The 27,553-nt window shown below is 41.6% G+C and overlaps 1 protein-coding gene across 3 annotated transcripts; it reads left to right on the top strand.

Moving 5' to 3' along the window:
* Window positions 1–26,709, top strand: sec16a (SEC16 homolog A, endoplasmic reticulum export factor). 3 transcript variants are annotated; one of them, XM_041810367.1, is made up of 32 exons: window positions 1–66; window positions 3,449–5,733; window positions 6,340–7,008; window positions 7,137–7,267; window positions 8,159–8,247; window positions 8,426–8,546; window positions 9,072–9,261; window positions 11,700–11,883; window positions 11,970–12,112; window positions 12,581–12,642; window positions 12,933–13,071; window positions 14,307–14,549; window positions 14,640–14,737; window positions 14,824–14,905; window positions 14,997–15,114; window positions 15,207–15,318; window positions 15,420–15,525; window positions 15,644–15,784; window positions 15,897–16,010; window positions 17,224–17,425; window positions 17,521–17,972; window positions 18,119–18,166; window positions 18,455–18,616; window positions 18,698–18,775; window positions 18,874–18,930; window positions 19,044–19,170; window positions 19,283–19,420; window positions 19,534–19,616; window positions 22,095–22,166; window positions 22,551–22,610; window positions 25,371–25,439; window positions 25,525–26,709. In XM_041810367.1, exons 2-32 carry the CDS (start codon window positions 3,523–3,525, stop codon window positions 25,597–25,599), a joined length of 6,576 nt encoding a protein of 2,191 aa, XP_041666301.1. In that variant the 5' UTR covers window positions 1–66; window positions 3,449–3,522; the 3' UTR covers window positions 25,600–26,709. The 3 variants fall into 3 exon arrangements, with proteins under 3 accessions (XP_041666301.1, XP_041666299.1, XP_041666300.1); XM_041810365.1 differs by having other exon boundaries at window positions 3,449–7,008; XM_041810366.1 differs by lacking the exon at window positions 22,551–22,610 and having other exon boundaries at window positions 3,449–7,008.
* Window positions 26,710–27,553: the final 844 nt, after the last annotated feature.

Below are 27,553 nucleotides of genomic sequence, written 5' to 3' on the forward strand. Positions count from 1 at the left end.
GTAGCCTAGTAGGATGTGTTCATTGAAGATGGTGGCGCTGTGTCAGACTCGCTGTCCTGTACATTTGTAAGAAAATATTTATATCTTTACGCATTTCCGACATTGGGTAAGAGTTACTACATGCCATAATTGGCTCTACTTTCCTCTGAAAGTTTGAATGTGTTGTCTATCGTAGGTATGAAACTGTTACCCCTGTAGTTAGCATAGGCTAACTAGCCAGCAGTGCTAACTAAGCACTGATGCTAATGCTAGCTGACCAGGCAGTGAACCTGTTAAATTATGCCTGACGAGTGGCCAGCGACCTGAAAATGCTAGGTGTTTGCTTATGTCAGTGTTGAATATGGACAAAACAATCAGGTAATTGTTCACAGGGACTCGTCAGTGGACCAGGGAGAAGCAAACAGGTTTGAATATTAGAGTTTTGCTGGCTATGGCGTTCAGGACATGTAGAGCTATGTACCGTTAGCTTTAAAACCAGGCACTCTGGACCTTTGCTTGTGTCGGCAGCTTAAATATGGGGCCATAACTTGGTGTCGTTTCAGAACATAACTAATAGTAATGTCGGGTGGACCCTAAGAATTGTAGACAGCTATTAAACAAGTGTCGGTTCTAACTTGACTTCAGGAGTTTGTTGACTGTCGGTTAGTTGTCATGCTAATGTTAGCATACGGGTTTGAAACGGTTCCTGGTGAATGTGTAAGCCGGGGCGTTAGGAAGATCCGGGATCGCATTAGTCAGTCAGAGTTCACCTGGCTAAGACTACCTGCCAAGTATTTCTTTGTGTTATTGATCTACCTCGCTTAAATTTTCAGTGTCAGTCCGTGTTAGCTTCTCCGGACTGCTCATGGAGACACAGTATTTACATCTGTGCACCATAGCCGGTGGATCATGTCATATCAGCACTGCATGATCAGCGATTTCAAGGTTTAATTTACTGGAGCATTTGTTGTAAAGCTTGAATCACATATTAACGTTGTTTGAGGACTTATTTGATTCTTGTTTAAGTTACAAAGCCAGTTCCTGCTCACAGAGGATTAATCACATAATCAGTGTTCCTTTATCTGAAAACATCAGCTCTTCTTAGGGATGGGAATTGATCAGATTTTTTTTAAATCAATGTAATTATCAATTTAAATCTTTAACAACTCCCTTATTGATTGCTTCCTGTCAATTTTCTTTTTGATAAAGTAGACTATATCAGTTATCACTGTTAACAACTAAAATTTTATTGGGTCTCTTTCTTTCTGAACACTGAACAAGATTTATGTTGCCTTCAGTGACAGTCAGTGACAAGCACACATTAATTACTGCTGTAATAAACAGTTTTGATAACTAAAAATCTTAAACATTAAGTGTTTAGGAGTAGAACATGCTAAAATGTACAAAAATTCTATTTTTTGTTAGACATGTCTCAGTTTTGGATATTCAATCTCTGAAATTATGGCAGAAATCAAAATCACCATTAATTGGGCTTTTTACCTCAATTACGATTAGGGCTGAACGATTTGGTAGAATAATTTAATTGCGATTTTTTTACCCAATGTTGCGATTGTGATTTAATACGCGATTATTTCTGAAGTTCCTCATCTCAAGCATTTTGCAACAAAAAAAGCAATAATTCATCCTATACTATATCCAACTCAATAGTAGATTAAACTAGGGCAGAGCAACTTTTTTAAAGATTTATTTTTGGGAATTTTGTGCCTGTATTTGATAGAGGAGGACAGTGGGTAGATTCAGAAACAGGGAAGAAAGTGGGGAGAGACATGCAGCAGTGGGCCACAGGCCTGATTTAAACCTGGGCCGCCTGCATACATGGGGCGCGCCTCAAAACACTCGACGATCTGCACGCCCCAGGGCAGAACAGTTTTTTTTAAATGTCAAATTGTGATGATTTTTTACACATTTTACACATTTTATGTGAACTGTTGTATCAAAGGGAATCATCATTTTTTATTATTCTCATATTTAATAAGAAAAACATACAAGAATGTGGAAAATAGGATTTTTTTGTACACTACTCTTAAAATATGGCACTAGAATGATTGCATGATATGCAATTCATAACATCTCTGCTGGAAAAAAAAGCTCTAAACTGGTATTTTGACACAAGTTTCAGGTTAAAGAAACATTGCACCTTCTGTGATTTGAAAATTGCAGCAGGCCATATTGCGATTTAATCTAATTTCTGATTAATTTCCCAGCCCTAATTACGATTAATGAACGATTATTCCACCCCCAGCCTCTGACTCTGTTCCGTAAGATACTTGTATAATTTTCAAATGAATAATTGAAAGGAACATGCAGAGATGAGCAGTTTATGGTTATTTATTGAGACAACTGAAATTAAAATACACATCAGCTGAAATGAAACCAGCAATTCTTCTTCTCTTGGGTTTCCAGCAGGCTACGTGCCTTGCGACACCTGGCTACCTATCATGTGACTACAAAGCTTAGTTTGTTTTAAAGGGGGTGGTCCATTAGTAAAGAGAGATATTACGAGGGGAAAAAATTGAAATAATTGATACGGCAGGTTTACGTCGGTTATAGGCTCTAATGCTGGTTTAGATTATTTTTCAATTAATTGCCCAGCTCTACTCTGAACTTGAATTAGATCACAATACTACCACTTATGTCCTTTAAAAGATAAAACCTTGAAATAAATATAAAACTAGTCTCTGGATCCTAGATCTTTTAACGTATAAAAATAAGTTGAACTCTTTGATAGACGTTGCATCTCACGCTTTTAGCATAGCATTATTTTTTGTGTGTAAAATGGCGCCACATTTTCAACTGCTTAGCCTTTTTCTGTGACCATCCTTCATGTTTACTTCCTCAAATTCTCTGCTCTTGTTCGTGCTGACTACCTCTCACAAGACTGTTTTTCTAGGCATGTGGAAGTAAGGCATTAATAAGGGGATTGTTAAGAATAAATGTAAATGAAAATTTCCAAAGGCACTATGCACAATTGTAAATAATATTCATCGGAAGATTTCTTAAGCTGCACGTGTTAAAGATATTCATGTTAAATTTTGAAAGTGCCATACACCACTCATCTCAGTGGTATTATCTTTTCAGTTATGAATCAGTAACACAGCTTACAAAAAAACAGACTGTAATAGAATTTTTAAATTCTTTATTTGATAAATTTCTCTAGCATGTAAGACAGTTCCTACTTAAAATAGGGATACCTTGTTTTGTTAAATTTAGTTTGAGTGAATTTATCACAAAGCTCTTAAAAATAAGCCCTCTCTGCACTGACTGCTTGCTACGTCCAGTCATTTGTGTTCTCTATTTATCATCCTACGCTCTGAGCTCATGTAGAAATTGCCACGTTGTAACGTTTGGCAAGACAGGATTGTAGACTATCACAAATAAAGGTGTGGTGAAGACCATCAGAGGCATGTGTACCTTCTTCTCAGCCACTCCTTTTCTTTTCTTTACCCAGCTTTGCCTGACTTCAGTCTCTTCAGTGACATCTACTAGAGTGACTCGGTCCTCGGACCTGCTTGCTCTGCAACCATGCAGTCCCCTCCTCGGACTGGACCTCCAGGAGCCTCTGGGCCTCCTCCTCCTTCAGGTCCCAATATGTTCCGCAGGACCAGGCCTCACAAGCATGCGGCAGCAGCTACTGCCCCAATGCCACCTATATCTCAACCCATGACAGACCCTTTTGCTTTTGTTAGAGCTCCTCCCCCTTTGGCTGCAGGTGGTCTCCCGACGATACCCAACAGCAACCCTCCACCAATGCAAGCCCCACCTAATACCATGTACTCTCAGGCTGGGGGACTGCCTCCACAGCCACAGACACTGGAGAATGTCCCAGCTGCTTTCTCTGGTCCCCCACCATCCTCTCTGCCAGGAGTGACCCTGTTCAACCCTCACAGTACAGCACCTCCTGGTGCATTCCCAGCTCCCAGTCCTGTGGGATATGCACCCTCACATAGTGAACAAGGCTATTTTAACTCAAGAGAACAGACACCATCCATGGGGACAGAGCCTCCGCCTGGGCCCTCAGCTCCACCAACACATCACTCACCTTTTAATCAGGAATTTCAAGGACAGCCTCCTCAGCCGGTGCCCTTCCAACCAGTGCCTCCCACCACCTCCTCTTCCCAGTGGGTCCCTGATCACAGTAGTCGCCCTCCATCAGTTCAGAACTATTTCCAGCCTACTAGCGACCCTCCACACCAACCTTTTCATCTACCCTCACAGCCCCAGATGTACCCTTCACACACCCCATCACCACATCATAATGCCCCCATACCTCCAACACAACCTGCACAACCCCAAAACCAGGCTCCTCCTCCTGCCCAGCATCCTGTGACTGCCCCTAGTTCTCAATGGTCTGACCCCAATGCATCCCAACAGCATAATTCCCACTTCCAAACTCAGAATTACTTCAGTCAGAGCTCTGCCCCCCAGGACTCATGGTTCAACCAACCACCACAGGACCCAGGCTACCACCAAATGGGGACTGGTCCGGGCTATCCTCAGCCCCGTCCTGAATCTGCTGGATCTCAGCATGCATCCAGCGCCGGGCCTGGGCCTAGTTCTGCATCTGCCTCGCTCCCATACCCACAGGAGTCTGGGACGCTCTCCATGTTCTTTAATGACAATGATGTTGAAAATGAGGAAACACTGGCTGGAGATAGAAATAAAGCAGTAAATGGTGTTCCTGGCTCTTTTCAGCACCACAGCAACCCACAAGCCCACAGTGCCCAATCAGATGCTCCCTTGGATTACCAAGGAGCCTCTCTGCAAGATCAGTCTCACCTCCCATACATGCATGATGGAAATCATGCACCCCAGAAGCCTCCTGAGTCCCAGTATGACCACGTTGAGAATCTGGAGTGTGTGCCCAACCAGGAAGTATTACCCAGCGAAACCCTTGCCAGCCCTGTTGCTCCTGCTGCCCATGGAGTAGACCAGTTTGAAACTGGGCCAAACCTGGAGACTCCAGATTCAGTCCCAAGGCCAATGAGATCTGCCAGTGTGTCGTCCAACTACAGCAACATAAGCCACGGAAGTGGAACCAGCGGCCGACGTCATCAGGGAGTAGTGGGTACCTTTATTCAGCAGGAAAGTCCACGTCTCACTGATGAGGCGAACCTTTCTGCTGCCGCTGGAGGCTACTTTGAGCAGATTGACTCCTCTCCAGCTGGAGATATGGGTGCCCGGCAGAGCTCCCTGGAGCAGATGTGGCATCCCACACCAAGCCCTCCCAAACCGACTGGTATCTTTCAGGCCAGTGCTAACAGCTCCTTTGAACCTGTGCGCTCACATGGCGTTGGAGTGCGTCCTCCTGAAGTTGACAAGGCTAAAATGGTCGCTGAAGGGGGTGCAGACTCTACACCTGGCAACTTAGAGCAGCCACCAGATAATATGGAAAATATTTATGGCCCTGGGCATCCCCTGCCTGCTGGGACTGGAGGCAGTGTCCCTCACCTGACACACTCGGTGGTGCACTCTCACTCACGACCATCATCCCGTGCTTTCGGGGTGAATCGGCCCTGTGAGAGCCCTGCCACTACCCTGTGGGCTCAGAATGATCCTACTAACTTTGGAGCTAATATCCTCCTAGCTCCTGCTGCCCCCACAGTTCTCGCCCCTTTACGAGAGCCCAGTGCTGAGGTTATACAACCTCCAGAGGATGGTCCACTGGACCTGCAGCCCCCCCAGAGAAACCAGCCATCACAGCAGCACTCTGAGAACCTAGAGAACCCACCAAAGGTGAGTGAGGCCGAGCCAACTGACTCTCAAGGCAATCTCGGCTATGCATCTCTCCTTGTGTCTGACTCGCTCCGCCAGCCTGTTTTGATTGCCCCACCTGTGTCCAATTATAGCGTGATTCCCCCCAGTACCACTGCTCAAGCAGCCAGTCAAACTAGCCTTAGGGAAACTACCCCACCTGTGAGATCACTCATACAGGGACATGGTGCCAGTACCTCCCAGCCGTCTTCATTAACCTCTAATCAGAATCCACTGTTTGTCCCTGGACCAATAAGCTTTAGCACTTCAGTCTCTAACCCAGGCCCACTCAATCTGACCCGAGACAACACAGAAGCGGCACCATCAGACCCCACAGCCCCACCACTGTCTCAGCCGCTTCGCCCTCCTCTTTCCAGGGGCCAATCAGTGGGTGGGGACAGCCACTCTGCTCTCCAAGTTAATCTACCAGCTTCTCTTGTGACCGCTCCTGTCTCTAATCATAATCAGCCATCAAATTATGAACTGCTTGATTTTTCTATGCACCAATCACAAGCCCAAAACCAAGCAACCAGCCATCCTTCCTCTCTACACGAGTCTCCACAGTCTAGTAATGGATTTTACCTACAGGTCACCAAAGACGCCCAGCAGGGGGTAAGAGTAAAAGGCAATGCCCCTGTCCAGCCCCAGGCCTCTTCTTCCACCCCACAGGTTCCGCCAGCAGCCCCCCAAGCAGCTGCAAGCCCCCAATTACCACCGGCAGAGCCACCTAAGAGACCAGACTCTCAGCCTGCTGTACAGGCACAAAATGCTGCACCTTCTGTTCCAGTGAGTGGAGCACCACCTTCCTATGGTCAGTATTCTGCTCCAGCACAGGGGCCTGCTGCTGAGGTGGCTGCTCCTCCAGGGAGTGCACCTCCTCCAGGGAGTGCACCTCCTCCAGGTAGTGCACCTCCGGGTAGTGCACCTCCTCCAGGGAGTGCACCTCCTCCAGGGAGTGCACCTCCTCCAGGGAGTGCACCTCTTCCAGGGAGTGCACCTCCTCCTGCTGTTGCAAACCCTCCAGGGCCTCGGGGACCAGTACCTCCAGGAGCTCCTCAGCCTAATCCTGCAGAGCCGCCTCGACCACCCTCATCTGCAGGCAGCCAGCAGGGCTACGGACCCCCTCCTCCAGGGCCAGGGCAGATGTATGGTGGCTATTATGGCAATTATGGAGAATACCTTGATAGCAGAGCACCATATCCCCCCGGACAGTACCCACCTCCAACTGGAGATCCCAGAGCGCAGCAGTATTATCAAGTATGTGGGACACTTTTTTGTAAATTAGTCATTCAAATGCACATGAAGATGATGCATATCTAAACTGTTTCTGCTGCAGTGCTGTAAATATTTGATCAGATATTTGTCATTGATGCTTTATGTTGCAGGATGGGTCATACAGGGGCAGAGCAGATCCTTGGTATGGAGCTTATCGTGATCCAAACTACCAGTACAGAGAGCCTCAACCAGAGAGACCCAACTCCAGAGCCAGCCAGTACTCTGACAGGCCTTCATCCAGGTCAGTGAAACCTCATGTATACTATCATTGCAGTTCAGTTCAATTTTATTTATTTCACACATTTCATACAAATGTAAACTCAGTGTATTTGACAGAAGATAAAAACAGACGCAAAGCTACCCAAATGAATCAAGAAAAACAAAAATTCCTGGCATAATAATCATAGGTGCTTGGACACACCTTGCAGCAGTCTGTACAGCATTTTGCATAAACTAATGTTGTGGTCTCCTACAATGGAGCACGCTCAAATCCATTCACAGTTCTGCACACAGAGATAAATGAACAGGCAGACCCTTGAGAGACGAGCAGTGCTTTAAGGCCACTTTCAAAAGAACAAAGTATCGATCTCCTTATTCAGTTTGATTTGTTTTGCAAGAATTACTACCACAATTTTTTAGGACTATCAAGAGTATTTGTGATAAATTAAGGACCATTGTAAGTGCATTCATTTTTTAAAATTGCAATTCATCACATGTGTTATTGTCCTTATCAATACACTCTGGTTAAGTCACTTCAGTATCTTGTTGCAGCCTCGGTGTTGTAAAATAAGTCCAAATTATCTGGCATTTACCTTTTTTCTGTCCCCTTTTTTAATTTTCAATCCATAAGATGTTCATTTTTCTGTGGTTAAGTTCATGTCATAATCTTTTATCTACCAGGTTGGTATCCAAGCAGGAAGTCAGTAGAGTTTAAGAAAGTAGAAAAATCCCAAATGACACAAAAACAGTTTTAAATGCAAAAAAGTGAAATTTTAAAATTGTTGCAATCAATCATGATTAACAACAGAAATTCTAAGATTAATTGTAATTAAAAATGTAACTGCTGACAACCCTATTTTTATATTTCTTGTTCCTAACCTTTACAATAACTTCTTGTTTTCTTCCTCTATAGGCAAGGCTATCCTGAAGACTACCACAGAGCTAACCGAAGTGCCTACAGTGATTATTATCCAGATTACGCCAAGCACTATGATTATGCAGGTATGAGCTTCACATTTGAAATCTGTCATTACTAGCATGTTTAAATCTAAGTGCTTGCCCCCTTTACATGCATTAAACTTATAGTAAAATAGTTCTCTGAACACATCAATCCGTCCATCTTAGAGAGGTTTGTATATAAATCTCCCCTTTTTCTCCCCTCCTTATTCTCTGTGCAAAGGATACAACTATGGACAGTATGACCCACGGTACAGAGGATACTACGATCAGTCCAACTGGTGGAGTTATGATGAGAGCTACAGAGGCAGAGACTACTATAATCACCAGATGTATCCTCCCAGGTATAATTTGCAAACTCAGAATTGTAAATGTGAAGTATATTGTTGCTAAGAGTGGTAGGAGAGTGCTGTGGAATTATGATGTAGGGTGTCTGTGATCAATGTGTCTGATGGAACATGGAGTTAAAACAAAAGTTTGATGCTCCTGTGAGAAGTTTTCAACTGGATTTGAGACAGATGGAAATACACTGTTGTCTCTTTGTGGACTATAAAAGCAGCAGGGACAACACTGGAAGAGCAATTACTGCATACAGAAGAAATATCCTCTAGCAATGGCATACATAGGACGAGATCAATGAAGTAATACATGTCATTTTCTCCAGTGAGCCCCAAAATGCACACAAATTGAAAAGTTTCTCACAGGATCTGTTAAGTTATCTAGGTGTGTTTTATATAAGGAACAACATTGTTATCCTAGTTTTAATATGTTTGTGTTTTATAGTTTTTCTGAACTGAATTCTCCTTTATAAGAACTTGTTTTGCCTGATGGTACATTCTTTTTGATTTTCTAACTTGTTTCTCTCGCAGGAAAGAGGGCTACGATGATCAGTGGCGATACTATCCCGGTTACGACCCCAGTTTTGATGATGATTACCGCCGTCGTGATTGTGACGACTTCGACCGACGCAGTGTCCACAGCGAGCAGTCGGTGCACAGTGTGCACAGCTCCCACAGTCACCACAGCAGACGGAGCAGTTTCAGCTCACGCTCACAACAGGTGAGGGTGCAGATTTCTGTTGGTGTACGTTGGTGATTTTAGCTGCTTTATGTGCTTTTTTTTTAGAATAACCATGGTACTTAAGCAACTTGGGAGCATGTTTAAGATGATTTCTAGACTTTGGTCAGACAGAAGACTCTCTTAAACTCCACATAATCAAACTCATACATTTAAAACATTACTGTTCATCCTCAAATAGCAGCAAAGACTTTTAATAGCTTGAGTATGGATTTATGTATATCAGTGCTGGGGTTTTTTTTAGGCAGTTTTTAAAGGCAGATGCCGATATGGGCCAAAAATGCCAGGTCGGATTTTCATCCCAGTCCAGCCCTGACAACGATGAGGAACAGGTTACGTTTTCAAAATTAAGCTCAAACAGTCCCAAAAGTGCCATTAAAATTAATAAAGTGATTTTGGTAATCATGATCTTGATGCTGATTAGAATAATCGTGAGCATTAATCTGGCCAAAATGATGCAGCTCCTTCTTTTTATGTTGTAGTGTCTTGTTATGGTGGAATGGGTAGGCTTTCAGAAACTTTTCAGTTTTGTCATGTTGCAGTCTGATGCTGCATTTAAAAAACAAATTGAATATTCTCATTACTCAGCATGTTAAAACAGAATTTTAGAATTTTGGCACATTTATTAAAAAACTGAAATATCACATTGATATAAGTATTCAGACCCTTTGCAGAAACACTGTCAGTTTAGCTCAGGTTCCTTCAATTTCTCTGGATCTTTGTTGAGATGTTTCTACACCTGTGGTAAATTATTGGACATGATTTGAAAAGGCACACACCTTTTTATAGAAGGCCTTATAGCTGACAGTGGATAAGAGCAACCTGTCCAGGTACTTTGCCCAAAATATACCTTTTACTCCAAATGGGGGTGCGGTCACATTGGAAAGAAGGAAGTGACATTGCAATTTTCTTATCCATGCATATGAGAGCAAAAGCCGAGCTATGAGGTCAAAGTAAGTGCCTCCAGAGACCTGAGACAGGATTGTTGCATCTTCCTGTTAAGGTGTTGAAACATTTCAGCAAAGATCCAAAGAAATGGGAGGAATCTGAGATAAATTTGCAGAGTTGTTGCAAAGGATCTGAAAACTTATATTACTGTGATATTTCCATTTTGTATTTTCAATAAATTTGCAAAAATTATTTAATTTGTTTTCATTTTGTCAAGATGAGATACTGAGTGTAGATTAATGACAATAAAAATGATTTTCTCCACTGCAGCATCAGGCTGCAACATAGCAAAACTGAAACAAGTGAGGGTGTTCTGAATACTTTCTGAATGCACTGTATTTGACATGACATGCATTTGGTATTAAAGTACAGGGGTTTATGTTTAAGTGATTGTATAATATTAGGGTTTTGTAAGTAAACCTGTATATTACACCTTTTATGACTGTTTTTTTTTTTAATACAACCCATAAGTGCTTGATTTTGTTTTCCTGACTCAGCAAAATTCAGTCAGTTCTGGTTAATCAGGGCACAGAATTGAACCACTGCCGCTGTTATTGGCTTTTAAAATCAAAACATTGGTTTTGAGATTTTATATAGCATCATAAAACATAATAACCACACCACCCTAGTGCTGAGAGAGGAGCCTGCCAGCTGTAGATATGTTCCTAAACATCAGATATGAGCTTTAAAAGGAAGTTGTGGGTTTCACTTTGAGCCTCCTGCACTCTAATAAGCTCATCATCTTCCCTTGGTTTATTTTAAGGGTGTCAATTTCTACCAGAGAAGCTCAGATATGTATTTTTCAACAGTGCTGCTGCATTCCTAGTCACTCTCTCACTCATATTCTCTCAGCTACGCAGCAGCTGGATAGCTTTTATGCACATAAACATATTGATTTAATTTAACATCTAAACTGGAGCCATGTATTTTCTAAATGTCTGACTTTTCTGTTTTGGATTTTTAAGCCTCACTGTAACATCTACTCTTCATGATTTGATATGCTTTTCGGAAGTCTCATGACTGCTTCTGGCTGTCAGCTGCTTCATTCTTAACATTCCTCGACAATTTTAGGATTGCTGCTAATGTAGACGCACAGCTCATGTGTGGTAAAGTGGGATAGTTGACGACAGCAGGATGAAAGAGAAAGGGATGTAAGGCCCATGGCAACTATAGTTTAAAAGTATTTGTTGATATTAGACTAACCCACTTCCACCTGGCTCTTAATGCTGATAAAAGCTCAAGCTGATTGATTTACTCACTTATGAGATTGAATTAAGTTCTTTGGTTAATCCCCAATAACTACTCTAGCAAGACAGGCTTAAGATACAGACAATAAACAGCTTATGCTTGAAACAAATCTGTTTTGAAATGTTTTTAAGGCAGTCAACTTTCAGTCCTTGGCTTTTGAAATGTGTCTCTTTTTAATTATTTGTCTTTATCTTGCTTACCTCTGTTTGTCATCCACCCTGCAGAGTCAGGTATACAGAAGCCAGCCTGACTTAGTATCAGCAGTCTATGACACAACATCATCGACCCTGGCTGTTGACTACTCCTATGGACAGTACCCGAACCAGACTGATGCTTCTCAGAACTACAGCCAGTACATCTATCCCTCCGAGTACCCCACAGAAAGCACCTGGATCACCCCTGAGCAGCGTAAGAACACAGCCAGATGACTAAATACACCTCTATGGTGTTATGCACTGGTTCTAATTTTTAATCTGATGTTTTTTCTCCTCTAGCTCCTCCTCGTCCCGCAACACCAGAGAAGTTCACCATACCCCATCGATGTGCCCGCTTTGGACCTGGTGGTCATTTAGTCCAAGTTCTACCTAATCTCCCTTCAGCTGGACAGCCTGCACTTGTGGACATCCACAACTTGGAGGTACATTTTTAACAGCTTGTTCTGCATGTCTTCATCTAACTACAGGTGTTTTTAAGAGTGGATGTTAATGAACAACATTAACATTGCTGTCAGGTTACTTAGTTGTCATATGGTATAAAAAGGGATGGAAATGATTTTCTCTATAGGCAAAATTTCCCGCTGCAGCTCACCGGCACTGGAGCTTTCTTTAAGGTCTTTCATTTCAATCCATCGCTCAAAATGGGATAATGCACCTTTGAGAAGACCCTTTATGTGATTCTCTTTAGCTTAGAGTGCATAATTTATAACACAATGATCTGAAACATAGCCTGATACGAGGAATGGTAATTTCACTGAGCTAATTGGAAACTAGAATACTGTTTCTATAGGCTCTTTGTTACGCATCTTGATGAAACTGATGCAGTTTTTAAAAATCCCACAGCTAAAGGCTGTTAAACGTGTTAATTTGAGCCGCGTTTGTTTTTACAGACCATGCTACAGGATACACCTGATCAGGTAGAACTGCGAGCCTTCCCTGGACCTCTTGTAAAGTAAGTCTACTTGCACTGTTTGTCCCCCAGCTTTCAGTTACTGACCTTTAAAGGCCAAGGCATTTCAGCAGTCCTTCACCTTTCTCTGACTCTCCCTCGCTCCAAATAGCCTTTTTACAACAGCATTGAAATGGTTTTAGTTATTTGTCTAAATCATATGAATGGTGATGTGAATGGAAGTACGGTTGTGTTGTATTCTAGTGCTTTGATGTTAGTATAATGTTATTACTATAAGATCTAGTTCAAATCTCTGTTGATTTGTTTTAATGTTATTTCACTTTCTTCATCAGAGAGGAGACCCATAAGGTGGATGTGATCAAGTTCTCCCAGAACAAAGCACTGGAGTGTTCACGAGACAACAACCTGTTGGACAGAGACTCTGCCCGCCTGCTCTGGGACTTCATTATACTGCTCTGTAGACAGAACGGGGTAAGTTTGTACACTCATGATAAGAACTATGTAAGAAATAGGGATGTTCCTTGGCAATTAAAGTCAAAGTTTATTAGGTTATTTAAAGTTAAATAACATTTAAACCATAAATTGTAGCTTCTTTTTTCTCCTCTTAAAGCTAGCTGTTGTGTTGTTCCAGTGATGCTATCAAGCCTTCGTAGCCCTTACAGAAGCTTTTCTGGAGCTTGGGTGTCTTTCCAAGGTCTTTAACGATTAAACCCACACCAGTAACTCCGATACTGAACGTCTGTTTATCAATTTATAATCCATTTTTGATCATTTCTGCTGCCAGCTTTAAATGCTAACTGCCATGTTGTTCCCCAAAATGCTTTGTGATGGGCTGACAACCAATGGCAGGCTGCTCTGTCTTTGCGTAAGAGAGCAGCCTGCCCGTGTCTTAACACTTGGATCCTGGTGGAGATGGCCTAAATAACTCATAATGGAGGAAAAGAGGGAGTCAGAGCCTGTGATGTGGCCCTCAGAGTGTGTGATGTGGCCCTCAGAGTTTGTGATACGGCCATCAGAGTCTGTGATGTGGCCCTCAGAGTTTGTGATACGGCCCTCAGAATCTGTGATGTGGCCCTCAGAGTCTGTGATGTGGCCCTCAGAGTCTGTGATGTGGCCCTCAGAGTCTGTGATTTGGCCCTCAGAATCTGTGATGTGGCCCTCAGAGTCTGTGATGTGGCCCTCAGAGTCTGTGATGTTGTCCTCAGAGCCTGTGATGTGGCCCCTTATGGGAGTTTTCCACCCAGCTTGGCTCTACCTGGTTTGACTTGGCGTGGCGGCCCAGAATGGCTGGGGATTTGCATTTCCATCACAACTGAGCTATGGGTGGTAGAGGGCTTGTCAAGAGCTAACGGCGTAGCATTTGATGTAAGATAGCTGTACTTCAGAAAGCAGTGTTTTGTTCCACAAGAAGAAGAAGCAACACTGTTTTGTTTAGCCATCCATTCACATCATGCCTGTCTGGTGCAGCTCAGCGTAGCCTGGCACAGCCAAACTGATAATGGAAAAGACTTCCACTTCTAAGTTAAATACAGCGAAACTGTTTCAAGATGTCACCCATCCAGTGTGCTGGTTTTAATGCGAGTGATAGAGCAGTATGCCAGCATGGTAGGAGCTGCTAACTGCAGCCCAAGCTAGTGATGGCTGCCTGTATTGCAGTTTAATCGCCTTTGTCAAAATGGAAATCAGTGTATTTTCTCTTTCCTTAGACTGTGGTTGGCACGGACATCGCTGACCTCCTGCTTAAAGAGCACCGCTCCGTCTGGCTGCCAGGTAAAAGTCCTAACGAAGCCAACCTGATTGATTTCAACAACGAGCCACTGGAACGAGCTGAAGAAGAGCCTGGAGCCGGGCCGCTGTCCCTCTTATCAGACACCTTCATGACCGTCCCAGAGAACGTCGGCAAGGAAACAGAACGCTTTAGGGAGCTGCTGCTTTTTGGTCGTAAGAAGGTAAAGTAGCACCCCTCTGTAACTTCATCACAGCCATTCAACCCTCAACTGATTAAGTGTGACACAATTTTCACTTTGTTTTTTAAATAGGATGCATTAGAAGCAGCTATGAAAGGAGGTCTCTGGGGTCACGCGCTGTTGTTGGCCAGTAAAATGGACAACAGGACGCATGCTCGTGTCATGACAAGGTAAAATATCAGCTGTGACTCACAAACTTTGTCATCTTTTTGACGGTTTTCCTATGTTGTATTCATGTTTTGTACTTGTTGTTTAGGTTTGCAAACAGTTTGCCCATCAATGACCCTCTCCAGACGGTGTACCAGCTGATGTCAGGGAGGATGCCTGCATCAGCCACTGTAAGGACTGCTTTAGGTCTCTCTTCTAGCCATGCTTAAGTTGCATAGGTCGTATCTTTCCAATTGCATTCACATATTCTGTTTCCTGCAGTGCTGTGGAGAGGAGAAGTGGGGTGACTGGCGCCCTCACCTGGCCATGGTGCTGTCTAACCTCACACACACCCTGGACCTGGACACCCGCACAATCACCACCATGGGTGACACTCTGGGTAAGATTGCAGCTTAAAGGCAGAACCTCCTGCACTGAACTTCTGAGGGTAAACATTTTATCTCACTTTTAATTGATTCTGTGTTGTTGCAGCTTCCAAGGGGCTGATCGATGCTGCACACTTCTGTTACTTGATGGCCCAAGTTGGTCTGGGAGTTTTCACAAAGAAGAGCACCAAGATGGTCCTGATTGGCTCAAACCACAGGTTAGAGAAAGAGCAAGGAAAATGCACACATTTAAATGACCTTTTTTCAAAAATACAGTTGACCTAAATTACAAAAAAATGTGTTTTTGTCTTTACTTTAGTGTGCCCTTTTACCAATTTGCAACCAATGAAGCAATCCAGAGGACTGAAGCTTATGAGTACGCTCAATCTTTGGGCTCACTGCCGTGCTCGCTGCCCAATTTCCAGGTAGAGTTCTTAATAACAAGTACACAAATACCCTTTTATAGATATGTCATATGTTTTATCGACTTGCACATGTTTTTAAAAAGATAGTACTGAGGGATAACTCTCTTTGTCCTATCAGGTGTTTAAGTTGATCTATGCATGCCGTTTGGCTGAAGCTGGCCTGAGTGCTCAGGCCTTCCATTACTGTGAAGTCATTTCAAAGACCGTCCTCATGCAGCCTTCCTACTACTCTCCTGTTTTTATCAGCCAAATCATTCAGGTATGCTCTCACTCTACTCCTCATCTGCTCTTCATGCCTTCTCTTCTTCTTTATGTGTGGTTATGTAAAAGTCTTAAAAAATGTTTTTTAAATGTTTTAAATTTGTTGACAGATGTCTGAAAAGCTGCGATTCTTTGATCCACAACTGAAAGAGAAGCCAGAGCAGGAGCTGTTCAATGAGCCTGAGTGGCTAATTCACCTCAGAAGGCTCGATGGACAGATCAAGGTGAGGAGGAAAGGGGTTAACACTTTGTTTGTAGATAAGGGTACCAGATTAAATTCAAAACAACGTTAAAACTAAATCAAAGACTCAGAGAGATTCTTGCTTTGTCTGGTAAATATTTATTACCTGCTCTTTAAATTATAGTTTTCCTTTAAAAGTATGATATCTAGTTTTTTTATTTTAAATGTGAAGAAAACACAGGGCTTTAAAGTCAATCGCTTTTCCAACATGTTGACAAAAATCAGTTTTTAAGATTTCTAAAACTTATGTGGTGTTGCTCATGCAATGCTGTCTACTTTAAGTAAAACATGCTAATGAGCTCTGTTGAGAGACAAAAGTGAAAGAAAATCAAGCGATGCTCCTGCAGGACCCTCTCTGTACAAGTCTTAAGTTTGTTGACTAAAACTATGACTAAAAATGTTCGTCGACAGCCTTTTTTTCCATGACAAAAACTGGACTGACAAAAAGAGCTCTGTGGTGACTAAAACTGACAAAGACTAAGTTTAGTTTTCATCAAGATGACTACTGCTAGACTAAAATGTAATGTGGTTTTCGTCAGACATTCAAAATTTGTGATATTTCTCCACTAAATCTGTCATAAAACAATGCAGCTGTAGCTATTCTGCCTCTCAGCAGTAGAAAGCAGGGACCCTACGTTTGGAAGAGTACATTGACACTTTTTATTGCTCTAAAATTTGTTAAAACCCACAGACAGATGCAAAATGTGACCAATAGCACCAGTTTATAAAATAAAATTAAATAATGAGAAAAGAAGGTACGAGGTTTGGCCTAAAACTAGCGATATTGACCATATGAACAATTAAGTTAGCAGAGTTTTAGGCTGGACCAACACATCTATGTTTACTGAAGTCTTTTTCTATAATTATCATGATTCCTCACACTTCAAAGTGTGTTTCAATACTGTGCATCCCTACTTCAAATGTTACAAAAATACAAATTACTGTACATCATTTAAAATGGTGGTATCGAAAAGGGCTTGAAGTTAAATATATAACTGTTTTGTAAGTCTTGTTCTAGTAATTTGGCATCTCCAGTTTTCTACTTAAGTTATTTAAATTTGCAGGAAAATTAATTATTCTTTTTTCTTTGGAAAACCATACTTATTTTCAGTAGACTCTGAACAGTTTCATTCTAGAGCTAGAATAAATCTCTCCAATCATTTGCAAATGTTTATAGCTTGTCCTGGTTATTTCAGACGGGGGCGATTTTGTACAATGCGGACAGAACAACTCCGACACAGTTTGAATGCAGCAGCCCCAGCTCTGACTTAGACCAGCACAGCCCAGCTGAACCTTACAACATGTCTGTGGAGTTTGATGGCCCCGCCCCAGACAATCCGCTGATGAGCTCATTACTGCCAGGAGCAGCACCGCAGGGAGTACAGCTGATGCCTCCAGGTTTGCATAGAAAGCACCTTGTGTTCAGTTTTAAGCCTCTCTACTGTGAATCCAGTATTAAAAGATTCTGATCACATCTGTGTGTCTCCTCTTAGCACCCACCTCCATCCTCCAGGACGGGATGGCTCCTCCTCAGCCTATACCCCCTAATGAAGTTCCACAGTTCTACCCAGTACCTCCCACTGGACAGCCAGGCCATCTCCCTGTCCCAGGCTACCCTCCACAGGACCCTGGTTTTGCCCCTCCCCCTTTCCAGCCTCAACCTGAGCAGACAGAGATGTACCCAGGAGCCCATCAGCAGCCTGGTCGCACACCTCCTCAAATGTCCCCACACATGCTCCCCCAGGTGCCACATTCACCCGTGCGGATGAACCCCCCGACACTCCAAATGCCTCCGCACATGCCGCCCTCTCCTGGGCACATGCCACACGTAGAGCAGCACCCACGATCCCCGACGGAGATGCACATGAATCCACCGATATCATCGTCACCTCCCAGAGGCTCCCTCACACCTCAGGATGACTTCTACGACCAAATGGCTCACATGGTCAGTACCTGGCTGTCAGATTTTTAAAATATTCATTTGACTTTAGTTAAGGACTGCAGGAATTACATGCCTGTCAGTAGAAGTCCCAGTATGTCTGTGTTGTAGAAAGAACCTTCTTAATCTGGGTCTTTTTTTGGTTTCTGCAGGGGCCTGGAAGGAGATCGAGGACAACTTCACAGTCTTCAATGCACATGGTGTGTTGTCTTTTCATCTGTCATACTCAACCCTACTGTGGAAAGTTTTAAGTGGCTCTGAAACATCCTCAAGGAGGACTCATCTGTTTAGTATCTACAAAAGCAAAAAGATAACAAGTGACATGAAGGCTTGTTTTATTTAATATTAAAGGGAACCCTTCATATTAGGACATATTAGCTTTATTAGACCAACATCGGTGTATTTTTTATGTTAAAATACATTTATACATTTTGAGAAACATAAGTGAAATCAGAAAGACCCTGAGCTGTCTTTTTCATGATATACAGGCTTCAGGACGACGCTCTCGCAACAATTCTGTATCGTCCACTCACTCTGGAGGAAGGGAGCGGAGCAGCTCAGTCAAACAGGTCTCTCCACCTCCACCTTCGATCCCTGAGCAGCCCCGCAAAGAGGAAGCTAAACAAGCCAAGAAAGACTCTCCTAAAAAGGTTTATATCACACTTTTTCCTTCAGATTTTTAATCAGAGCTTCTACTAGATGAATGTGACCTATGCTTTTATTTTCTGCAGGGTGGTCTTGGCGGCATAATAAGGTGGTTCTATAAGGGGAAGAATGAGGCTCACCTACCAGACGACAAAAACAAATCTGTAAGTTAAAGCTACATTGTGGAGGTTTTATTTTAAGGTTTCTCGTTTGTTCTGTGTATGGGCAGTTCTGATAAGAGTGGCATGTTCTGTATTATCAGATTGTTTGGGATGAACAGAAGCAGAGATGGGTGGACTTAAACGAGCCTGAAGAGGAGGTCTGTGGCACTGGTTTAGAATAATTTCTGCCTTATTAAATTTTTTTTAGTAGAGCAGAAAATGCCAAAAGATCAGCTGCTTCTTAAATTAAAATGGTCTTCTAATCTTGTAGAGCAAACCTCCTCCACCACCTCCGTCTGGCTTCCCCATGATGCCTCAGATGCCTGCTGGCCCCCCTGGAGGGCCTGGTGGGCCCCCAAATAGTGGGCCCCCTGTCAACATGTTCTCCAGGAAAGCAGGTGAGATGAGTGTGAGACTGATTAAGTTGTCTTTAAGGTATCAAGGAGAGTTTCATTGCTGTGTCAGCATTCGAAAATGTTCTGTTTCTTACCTCTCTGATGCTTTTTTCAGGCGCGAGGAGTCGATATGTGGATGTTCTGAACCCGAATAAAACGGCGAAACCGGGCGGTTTAGCCCCTGCTCCGGCAGATATTTTTGCTCCTTTGGCGCCGATGCCCATGCCTGCTAACCTTTTTGTGCCTAGTTCAGGTGAGAGTCACATCTAAGAAACCTATTCAGTTCAAGGATGACTGTTCAGTATGCTGAGGTTATCTGTAACACAACAGCAAAATAAAACAGTCTTCTGCGTCTCTCTAATGCAGCTCCTGACGATCAACAGCCTTTAGAGGGGAGTGAAGGAGGAAACCTGGAGCAGAATTCACCAAACGCCAGCGCTGCTCCTCAGGTATTTATTTATCTTTATTGGTTTTATTATTTATGGTCTTTAGAAAGAGAAGAGTATCAAACTTCTGGTGCATTTCTACCGACCAGTCTGGTTCAGTTTGGTTCTCTTTGGCTCAAAATTATTAGCATTTCCACTGTCATAAATTGGAGAAGTAGCTGATCAGAGCAAGTGTAGCCTACCTGTCTAACCCCAAAGCGTGAAGAAAGGCACACTGGGCAGCTGGCTTCTGAAAAGCAAGATCACAGTTTACAGAACCAAACTGGACCGAGCCAAACCAAACCACTTGGTGGAAATGCACCGATCTAATCTACATCCCTGCAAGAACAGGGTTCCTGCAGAATATTTTTAAGTCTCGAATGCCTTTTTTTTATTTAAAAGCAATAAAACATCTCAAAAAGTCTTATTTTATCTGTGAGAGGTCTATTTATAGATGGCACCGTATCTGTGAAATATCCAAATACCCTTAAAATTTATACTTTCTAGTTGGCGGTTTGAGTTTTTTACTTTTTTTGGATTTTAATGTGATCACGACAAAGTTAGGAGTGTATCCAATCACAAACCATGAATAGAGAAAGGGAAGAAGATGAGGTAATGCAAGGAATGGGAATTTTACATTAACATTAATCGTATCGGGAATGATGGTGAAGAGACTCCAAAAAAGCTGTAAAACTTTTTACAGTTGGAACCAAAGTCATTGGGCCTCATTCAGATATCTTCCCAAGATTTTTCTTAAATTTGTTCTTAAAAAAGTTTCTAAGAGAAACCTGGGCGGGATTCACGACATGTTTTTAAACCGCTAAATAGTTGTCACCCAACCCTGCTCAACCAAAGAGCCAAATTGTTGAAAAATACCTTTGCAAGATCCACAATCTGAGTGGTGAAAAAAGGGTTAAAAAGGTAGTAAAAAACAAGTTAAAGGTGGCAAAAATGGGGAGAAAAAGGGGGCAAAAAAAGGGCGAGAAGTAACAAGAAATTGAGTTACAGGGGATAGAAAATGTTCAATAGTGACAAAAAAGTGGCAGACATTTAGTGAGAAGTGACAAAAATAAGCAAAATGCAGCAAAAAGGTGGGAAAATGGGAAAAAAGTGACATTTAATAACCTTGCAAAGCAGATGGATATGCCTGTTTCCTTGTTTCTCACTGGTGAATCCATCTTGTAAAGCTCCCATCTGAACTGTTTGGGCCCGGTTAGAAATTGACAGGACCAATCAGTGACAAGGGGCAGTACTTTCAGGTGCGGCGGAGTTGTGACGTAAACAAGCAGCAACAAGAGGCTGGTGCAATTATGGCGGAAGGCATTAGCGTAGATGCTGCTAAAGCGCCAGTTTTAACAAACCTTGATGACATTTCTTCGTTGAAGGAGGATCAAAGAACAGCAGTGAGTTGTTTTCTTTTCAAAAACGCCAAAAGTCTTGTACTGACATGTCTACAGTCGCCATGGTTGGCGTTATTCCGTGGTAGCCGCGCACGCACACCGAGGTCGCAGCTACGTCACGTGTTTTGTTGCTTTGATTGGCCTGTAAAGATGTGACAGACAGAACATTCATCCAATCACACTTCGAGTTTCTTCAAATCATCTGTCCTTTCCCAAACGCTTAGTATTGAAGGTTTTCTAGATGGATGTGTGAAACACATCCATCTAGCGTGTCAGGTTATACATTTAATGGCCAAAGGAAGATTAAATGGGCAAAAAGTGGAAAAAATTGGGAAAAACTGCAAATAGCAAAAAGCATGATAAAAGTGGAAAAACAGGCAAAATGAGATACAGTGGCAAAAAATGTGCTAAAGCAGCAAAAATAGTTTAAAGTGGCTAAAAAGGGTTAAAAAGGCAATAACAACAAGTTAAAGGTGGCAAAAATGGGGAGAAAAGTGGGATGAAAGTTGCAAAAAAAAATGTGTTACAGGTGATAAAAATTGTCTAAAAGTGACAAAAGCGTACTGAAAAGTGACAAAAATGGGCAAAATGCAACAAAAAAGTGGGAAAATAGGAAAAAAGTGACAGTTAATGGCCAAAGGCAGATTAAATAGGTAAAAAGGGGAAAAATGGGGAAAAAATTGCAAATAACAAAAAGGAGGATAAAATTGGAAAAACAGGCAAAAAATGGGATAAAGTGGGAAAAATGCACTGTTTTTCATGGTGAAACAGTAGGAAAACGTAACAGTGGGAGTGTTTCACAAAAAAAGGAAATTAAAAAACAAAACATCAGTTTCACAGTTGGTGCATCCCTTTCAGAAGTCTTAAATTTGATTTTTAATATGTGTGCAACATTCCTGAAGAGAGAAATTAAGTATTTCATGAGGCTTTCTAGAGCATTTGTTTAAATAGTGTGCCTCAGATGAGGAACAAAAATGAAATTAAAGGATTTATAACAAGGCAGCATGAAGGGCAGTGTTGTAAAAGCTCATGCTAGATTAGCAGAAAGTGTTCCACTGAAGCTCCACTCATCCAAAGTCTTTTCTTTTGCACGTTTCCTTAGATGTTCAATCCAACGTTGTTACCACCTGCTCCAGAGGGTCCTCCTGTGCCTGATGGTTCACAGTCTGGAGAGGTAAGATATTTTTCCTAACTACAATCGTGCCGTAACACCATCATTCAGTCATGAGCTCAACATTCTAACAGCCAGTGCTGACACTTTGCTTTTCTCTATAGATAAAAGTTTACATAGGATGTTTATAGATAAGAAAACATGCATGCCAACTTAAAATCTGTCCATACTCATGCTAGATGTGCATCTTTAATAAAAAGAGAACCCTCAACTCCATTTGCTGTTATGATCTGATGCTGTCTGTTTTTCAATAATTCTCTAAAGCTGTTTTTTTATTTTTGTTCTGGACTGGTGTATGACGGAAACAGATCTAATCAAATGCATGGGAGTTTTATTAATCTGGGTTTGTGGTTTTTCTTCTGTTTATTTCCCTCCTGCTCTCTTCAGCTCTCACGTTCTAGCTCAATGAGTTCTTTATCACGCGAAGTGAGTCAGCATTTAAACCAGGTACCTCTAGCGGAGCCTTGAAGGGTCCACACTCACCCCATGCCTGACACCCACCTAGATCAACATATCACTGTTAGAATGCTTCACAGTTTTGCCCCTAATCAAACCCCCCAGGATGTCTGCTCTCTCACCTGCCTGCTCTGTCGCCAGCATGACTCTGTGCCTGTTGAGCCCACTTCAGACCAAAGGTTTGCGACATGAGAAGGTCGTTTTAGAACGCTGTAGGGGACAGTTCGGCTCAAATCCTGGGTTCATCAAGTCACCAACAGCTGCATTAAAAGCACAAGGCAGAGATGTGTTTCAGCAGCAAATCAGCACCTTGGAGCCCAGAGAGGCTCTGTCATTGCACTTAGACTGCAGTGTCTTTACCAGTGGTTATGACTCAGCTGTTGCCAAGAGGCTCAGAGTTACCTTCAGCCATTCCCTGATGATTTACTTTCTCTGTAGTTAGTGTTTGCCCTGTTAATTAGAGGCGACTCCAGCTCATCAGAACAGTGAAACCGCTCCAGGAATAAACAGGAGAATCTGATATAAGAGGTAATATCTGGTTTTAAGCTACGGCATAAATTGATGTAAACACTTTGGGTATTCTGTTGAAGTCTTGAGCAAATTTGCTACTGAATTAAGTAACTCTAAACCACTGTCCTCACTCATATCATACAAGACAAGTTACATGCAGCTCTAAGATGGGCTGAGGAAGTGGAAATGTAAAGCTCTGACGCACAGAGAGTTAATGCTGTGGAGATGATAAATTGTCTACTCTAGATGCAGCAGTGTGAACTGAATTCAGAACACAAAGTTAGAGCAGCTTGTTGCAAGCAGTTGCAAATCTTTGGTCTGCCGTGGGCTTTACAAACAGTCAAGCTCAGCTAACAACTCAGACTAATCAAAGACCATCTTGAATTCTCTAATGCTAGTTGTGTGACTGGATTACGGTGTTGGTCTGCGGTTGTCATTAATGTCTTTATACTTTATTTGAAAACAATACTTATGTTATTTTAATGATCATAGAGAAGTACATGAATTTTAAAGAAATCACACATATTACTGTAAGTCTTTTTTCTGTACCAAAAGCTGTCGAGAGCCTAAGAGCAATGCACTGTCTAGATTGCTGAAGTATTTTTTGGACATTTTGTCCAGATTTGTGTGTAGGTGTAGGTGTTCAACTGAGTTTATTTATATTTGGAAAATAAGAAATTACTCAAAACTGGGGGCTCAAGCTTCTTGGGCTGGGGCCCAAAACATCACATATTTGGTGATAATCTTCATTAAATAAGCTTCTGGTGTGCAGACTTATTTTTCTGGTTTCCTATGAATATTAATGCGGGCATTCATTTTACATTACTATTTTTGTCAAAAAAAGCCAAATTATATTGACCATGAATGATTTATAAAATCAAAGTATAAAACATCCAAGGAGGTGAATACTTTTTTAAAAGCAGGGTTCAATTTAGCAAATAAGAGCTAATGATTTAATCTAATAAAACCTTTTTATGCTCTGAAATGTTGCCTTAACCTTATAAAGTTGATTAAATGATAGCCTGTCATACAGACTTAGACACTCGCTACTTGTTCCAGCTACCGTTAGCGCTGTCATGCTCATCTGTACTGTCTGTTGCTTCTCACACCTCTCCTCCTTCATGCTCTTTGCTGGCAGTGCATGGACACCCCTCCTCTCTCCTGCTTGCATTTTGACAGACAGATTTCACATGTGGAGAAAATATCCTGGATGTTTAATATCTGACAGTCTACCTCTAATGTTGTTGTCTCATCTCTTCATGAAAACTGAACATATACAGTGCTTAACAAATTTATTAGACCACCACCCAAAGTAAGGTTTATGCCACAGCTGCATCATTAAGTGCTTTAATGCGGACTCTTTCATTTTCAGTCAGCTCTCCACGTTTTACCATTTTGAACAGGAATGAGGAATTTCAAACTGAATTCACCTTTGTATACCCAAATTTGAGCCGGCTCACTGGGCTTCTCTGAGAAGTCAGAAATTAATCAAACATAACATTCAACCACTAAAACTAATTTTTCTGCTCAGGAATGCAAGTAAATAACTTTAATTTGACATATTAATCAAGAAATATTAATGTGCTTTACTTTTTTTTCAGGTTTTTTTTTGTAAATCAGTACATTTGAAAATTCATGGATAAAAATAATAATTATAGTTTAGCATTAAAAATATCATTTGGGTTAAAGAGCTTCTACATATTGGTGTATTAACTATTTCAGAAACATAAAAAATGATTTTGGTTTTACCAATGCTGTTAATTTAGGGCAGCTGTGGCATAAACCTGACCTTGGGTGGTGGTGTAATAAATTTGTTAAGCACTTTTTTTGTCATAGTTTTTGTTGTTTACACATACATTTATCTTTATATTTTTCACATATTGAATTAACACTGGTGCAGCCACACAGAGCTGTTAGCATGTCTGTAGACAGAAGGGAATACTTAACATTGAAGGACGGGTTAATTTTGAACAGTGATGAAGAGAGAAGCATGCTGCAGAACCATGTCATTGCTTGCTGTCGTGACACAGCTTTATTAACACATCATATAGTTTGCATGATCCCAGAATAAGTGAAACAGTGGTTTGTTATGCTGCCTCACTGTTGATCCTGCTCCTCTTTGCCATAACTTTCTTTATTTCTCCTATAATACTTCATATTTCAGTCCTCCCTTTCTCTTACCATAGACATGCTGGGATAATACCACTGCACACATACTCATAACTCTGTCTGTCTCTGCAGAATCATCCTGCCCAGGGGACTGCACCCACAGGAGGCATCACTTTTTATAACCCTGCACAGTTTGCACAGGTAATGCCAGCAGTTTGAACCCTCGCTCACTTTTGTTGGTCTTTCTTTTTACTCCATAAAGCTCATACTTGTTTTCTCTTCCCAGACAAGTGCACCATCAGGAGGTGGACATCGCCCTGGTCGCTTGGGCGGCCAGCGCCAGTACCCAGTGTTGAAGTAAACACCATCTTGCAGAGAGATTGTGTGAACAGACTTGTTGAATAGAGTGATATCCTACCTGGAAGTAAAATGAAGCACATGGACTTACTGCTCTCTGAATAAAGGACCTTTCTTTTCTGCCTGCACCTAAGAAGAACATAATCACAGTCTCCATCATGTTGATTCGTTAGAGCTTAACTGCTCTGTCATCTTTGTCTTTATTGTCACTGGTTGAGTTTGTTTGCAGGCACAGCGTTTTCTTCAAGGGCTTCTCCTGGATCCAAACAGAGACACATAGTAGTGAGAAATTTAACAAGTCTATTCCAGATGCATTTATACATAAATCTGTATATTAATGAAGGCCTAAATCTGTGGAAAATAAATATGTTGCTCGTCCAAGCTTATCGAGTTTCCCCTCAGACGTTATCAGAATAACCATGGCAGATCCTGTCTTAGGTGTCTACAGTCCAAATATCCATGTTTGGTTTACTGACTGTGTGATGGAGAGTGGAAAGGGGAGTCTTTTTAATTTCATTTGTGTGTGCATTTGCAGCTCTGCGGTGTTCTTCACCCAGAGGCAGCAATTATTGTGAGAATGAATTGTCTTAGTGTGCATTGTCTGCTGTGGATTTTGCTTTTCCTCTCGGGAAAGGAGGGCTGTTGGTTGTCACAGGAGAGACGCTCTGCTGGCTGAATAACCCTGACGGCTGGAGAAAGCCTGCAGCATTGAGAAGCTGCTTGTTGCAGATATTTATTTATGTCTTAATGTCCTCTTTCCCCATCATTAAGTCTTCACCTCAAGGAATGCGTCGGGGTCTTTCGTCCAAGCATAAGCTTCAATTTTTCCCTCTGAGAAAGCCAGAAATATCAGTGAAGAAGGGTGGTCTCCAGAACAGAAAGAATCAGGATAAAACTGCTTTTTAAATGTCACTAAAAATAAATCTATCCAAATATTTGTATATCAGATTGATTGTATTTATGAGCTGTAGGTATAAAGGTGTGCGTGTGTGTGGAGCAACTAATTTTTCAGATTTGCTTTGAAGAAATGCGTTTATGATTCTCCAGAAATGATGTGGATTTGTATTTTTATCATTTGCATTGGCTTCTGCAGACAAATAAACTATCAAAATTGTGAGATGAGAGGTAATTCTACCATTAATAATCCACTGTCATTTTAATACACTTTTAATTTTTAATTCATTTGTCCATCCAAATGTTCATTATTTAGTGATTTTTGTAGACAGAAGGTCCCCTTTTTGTTTTAGAGAAAGACTTGTCCCCCAATGTATAAAACCTTCTGTAAAATTCTTCACAGAAAACATAAAAGGTGAAAACAAAATGGTAATAAAGTTATTTTTTGCGCTCTGTAGCACTTTCAAATACAAGTCTACTGGTTTCTTTCATTATATTTTCGTGTTTTATTAACTTTAAATATCAGAAATACATTTTGTCTTAATGCAAAACCTCACTTTGAAGTCCTGACATTAAATATCCGTTCACAGCTAACCAAACAGTACCCCTAGTTTTGCCACATGGTGCAAAATGTAAGCCTTAGTGCCCAGAATCCTTTTTTGACAGTAAATTCTCACCAGTGTTCAAAAACATTTATTTGAAAAGAGTATGCTGCATTTAATAAAACTGTCCAAGTTTCTCAAGATGCATCCTTTTTTATGCGAGCTTCTTGCTGCCATCTTTGTTTGGAAAATTAGCACAACTTGAGGAAAACAGTTCAGTTTCTGTATTTGTTTTAAAAAAGCATTCACTTCACTGGATGTTTAACCCTTTTATTGTTTTAGAAAATCAATAATGGTTAATATAATTTGGCTTTTTTTACAATATAAAACAAAAAAGTCTTTAATGTTGTAGAGAAAACTTTTCTGTAAATGTCAAATGAAAATATGTAAGGAAAAATAAGTGAAAGCATAAATATTCATCCCTCCAGGTCAGTACTTAGTAGAGGCACCTGTATGCGTGGA

The sequence above is a fragment of the Cheilinus undulatus genome, linkage group 17 (assembly GCF_018320785.1).
Source record: "Cheilinus undulatus linkage group 17, ASM1832078v1, whole genome shotgun sequence".
Lineage (NCBI taxonomy): Eukaryota > Metazoa > Chordata > Actinopteri > Labriformes > Labridae > Cheilinus > Cheilinus undulatus.

Coding starts and splice junctions, on each gene's coding strand:
- sec16a (XM_041810365.1), top strand. CDS start 3,523: ATGCAGTCCCCTCCTCGGACTGGACCTCCAGGAGCCTCTGGGCCTCCT. Junction 14,906..14,996: donor GGATGCCTGCATCAGCCACT/GTAAGGACTGCT, acceptor TGTTTCCTGCAG/TGCTGTGGAGAGGAGAAGTG. Junction 15,526..15,643: donor GCTCGCTGCCCAATTTCCAG/GTAGAGTTCTTA, acceptor TTGTCCTATCAG/GTGTTTAAGTTGATCTATGC.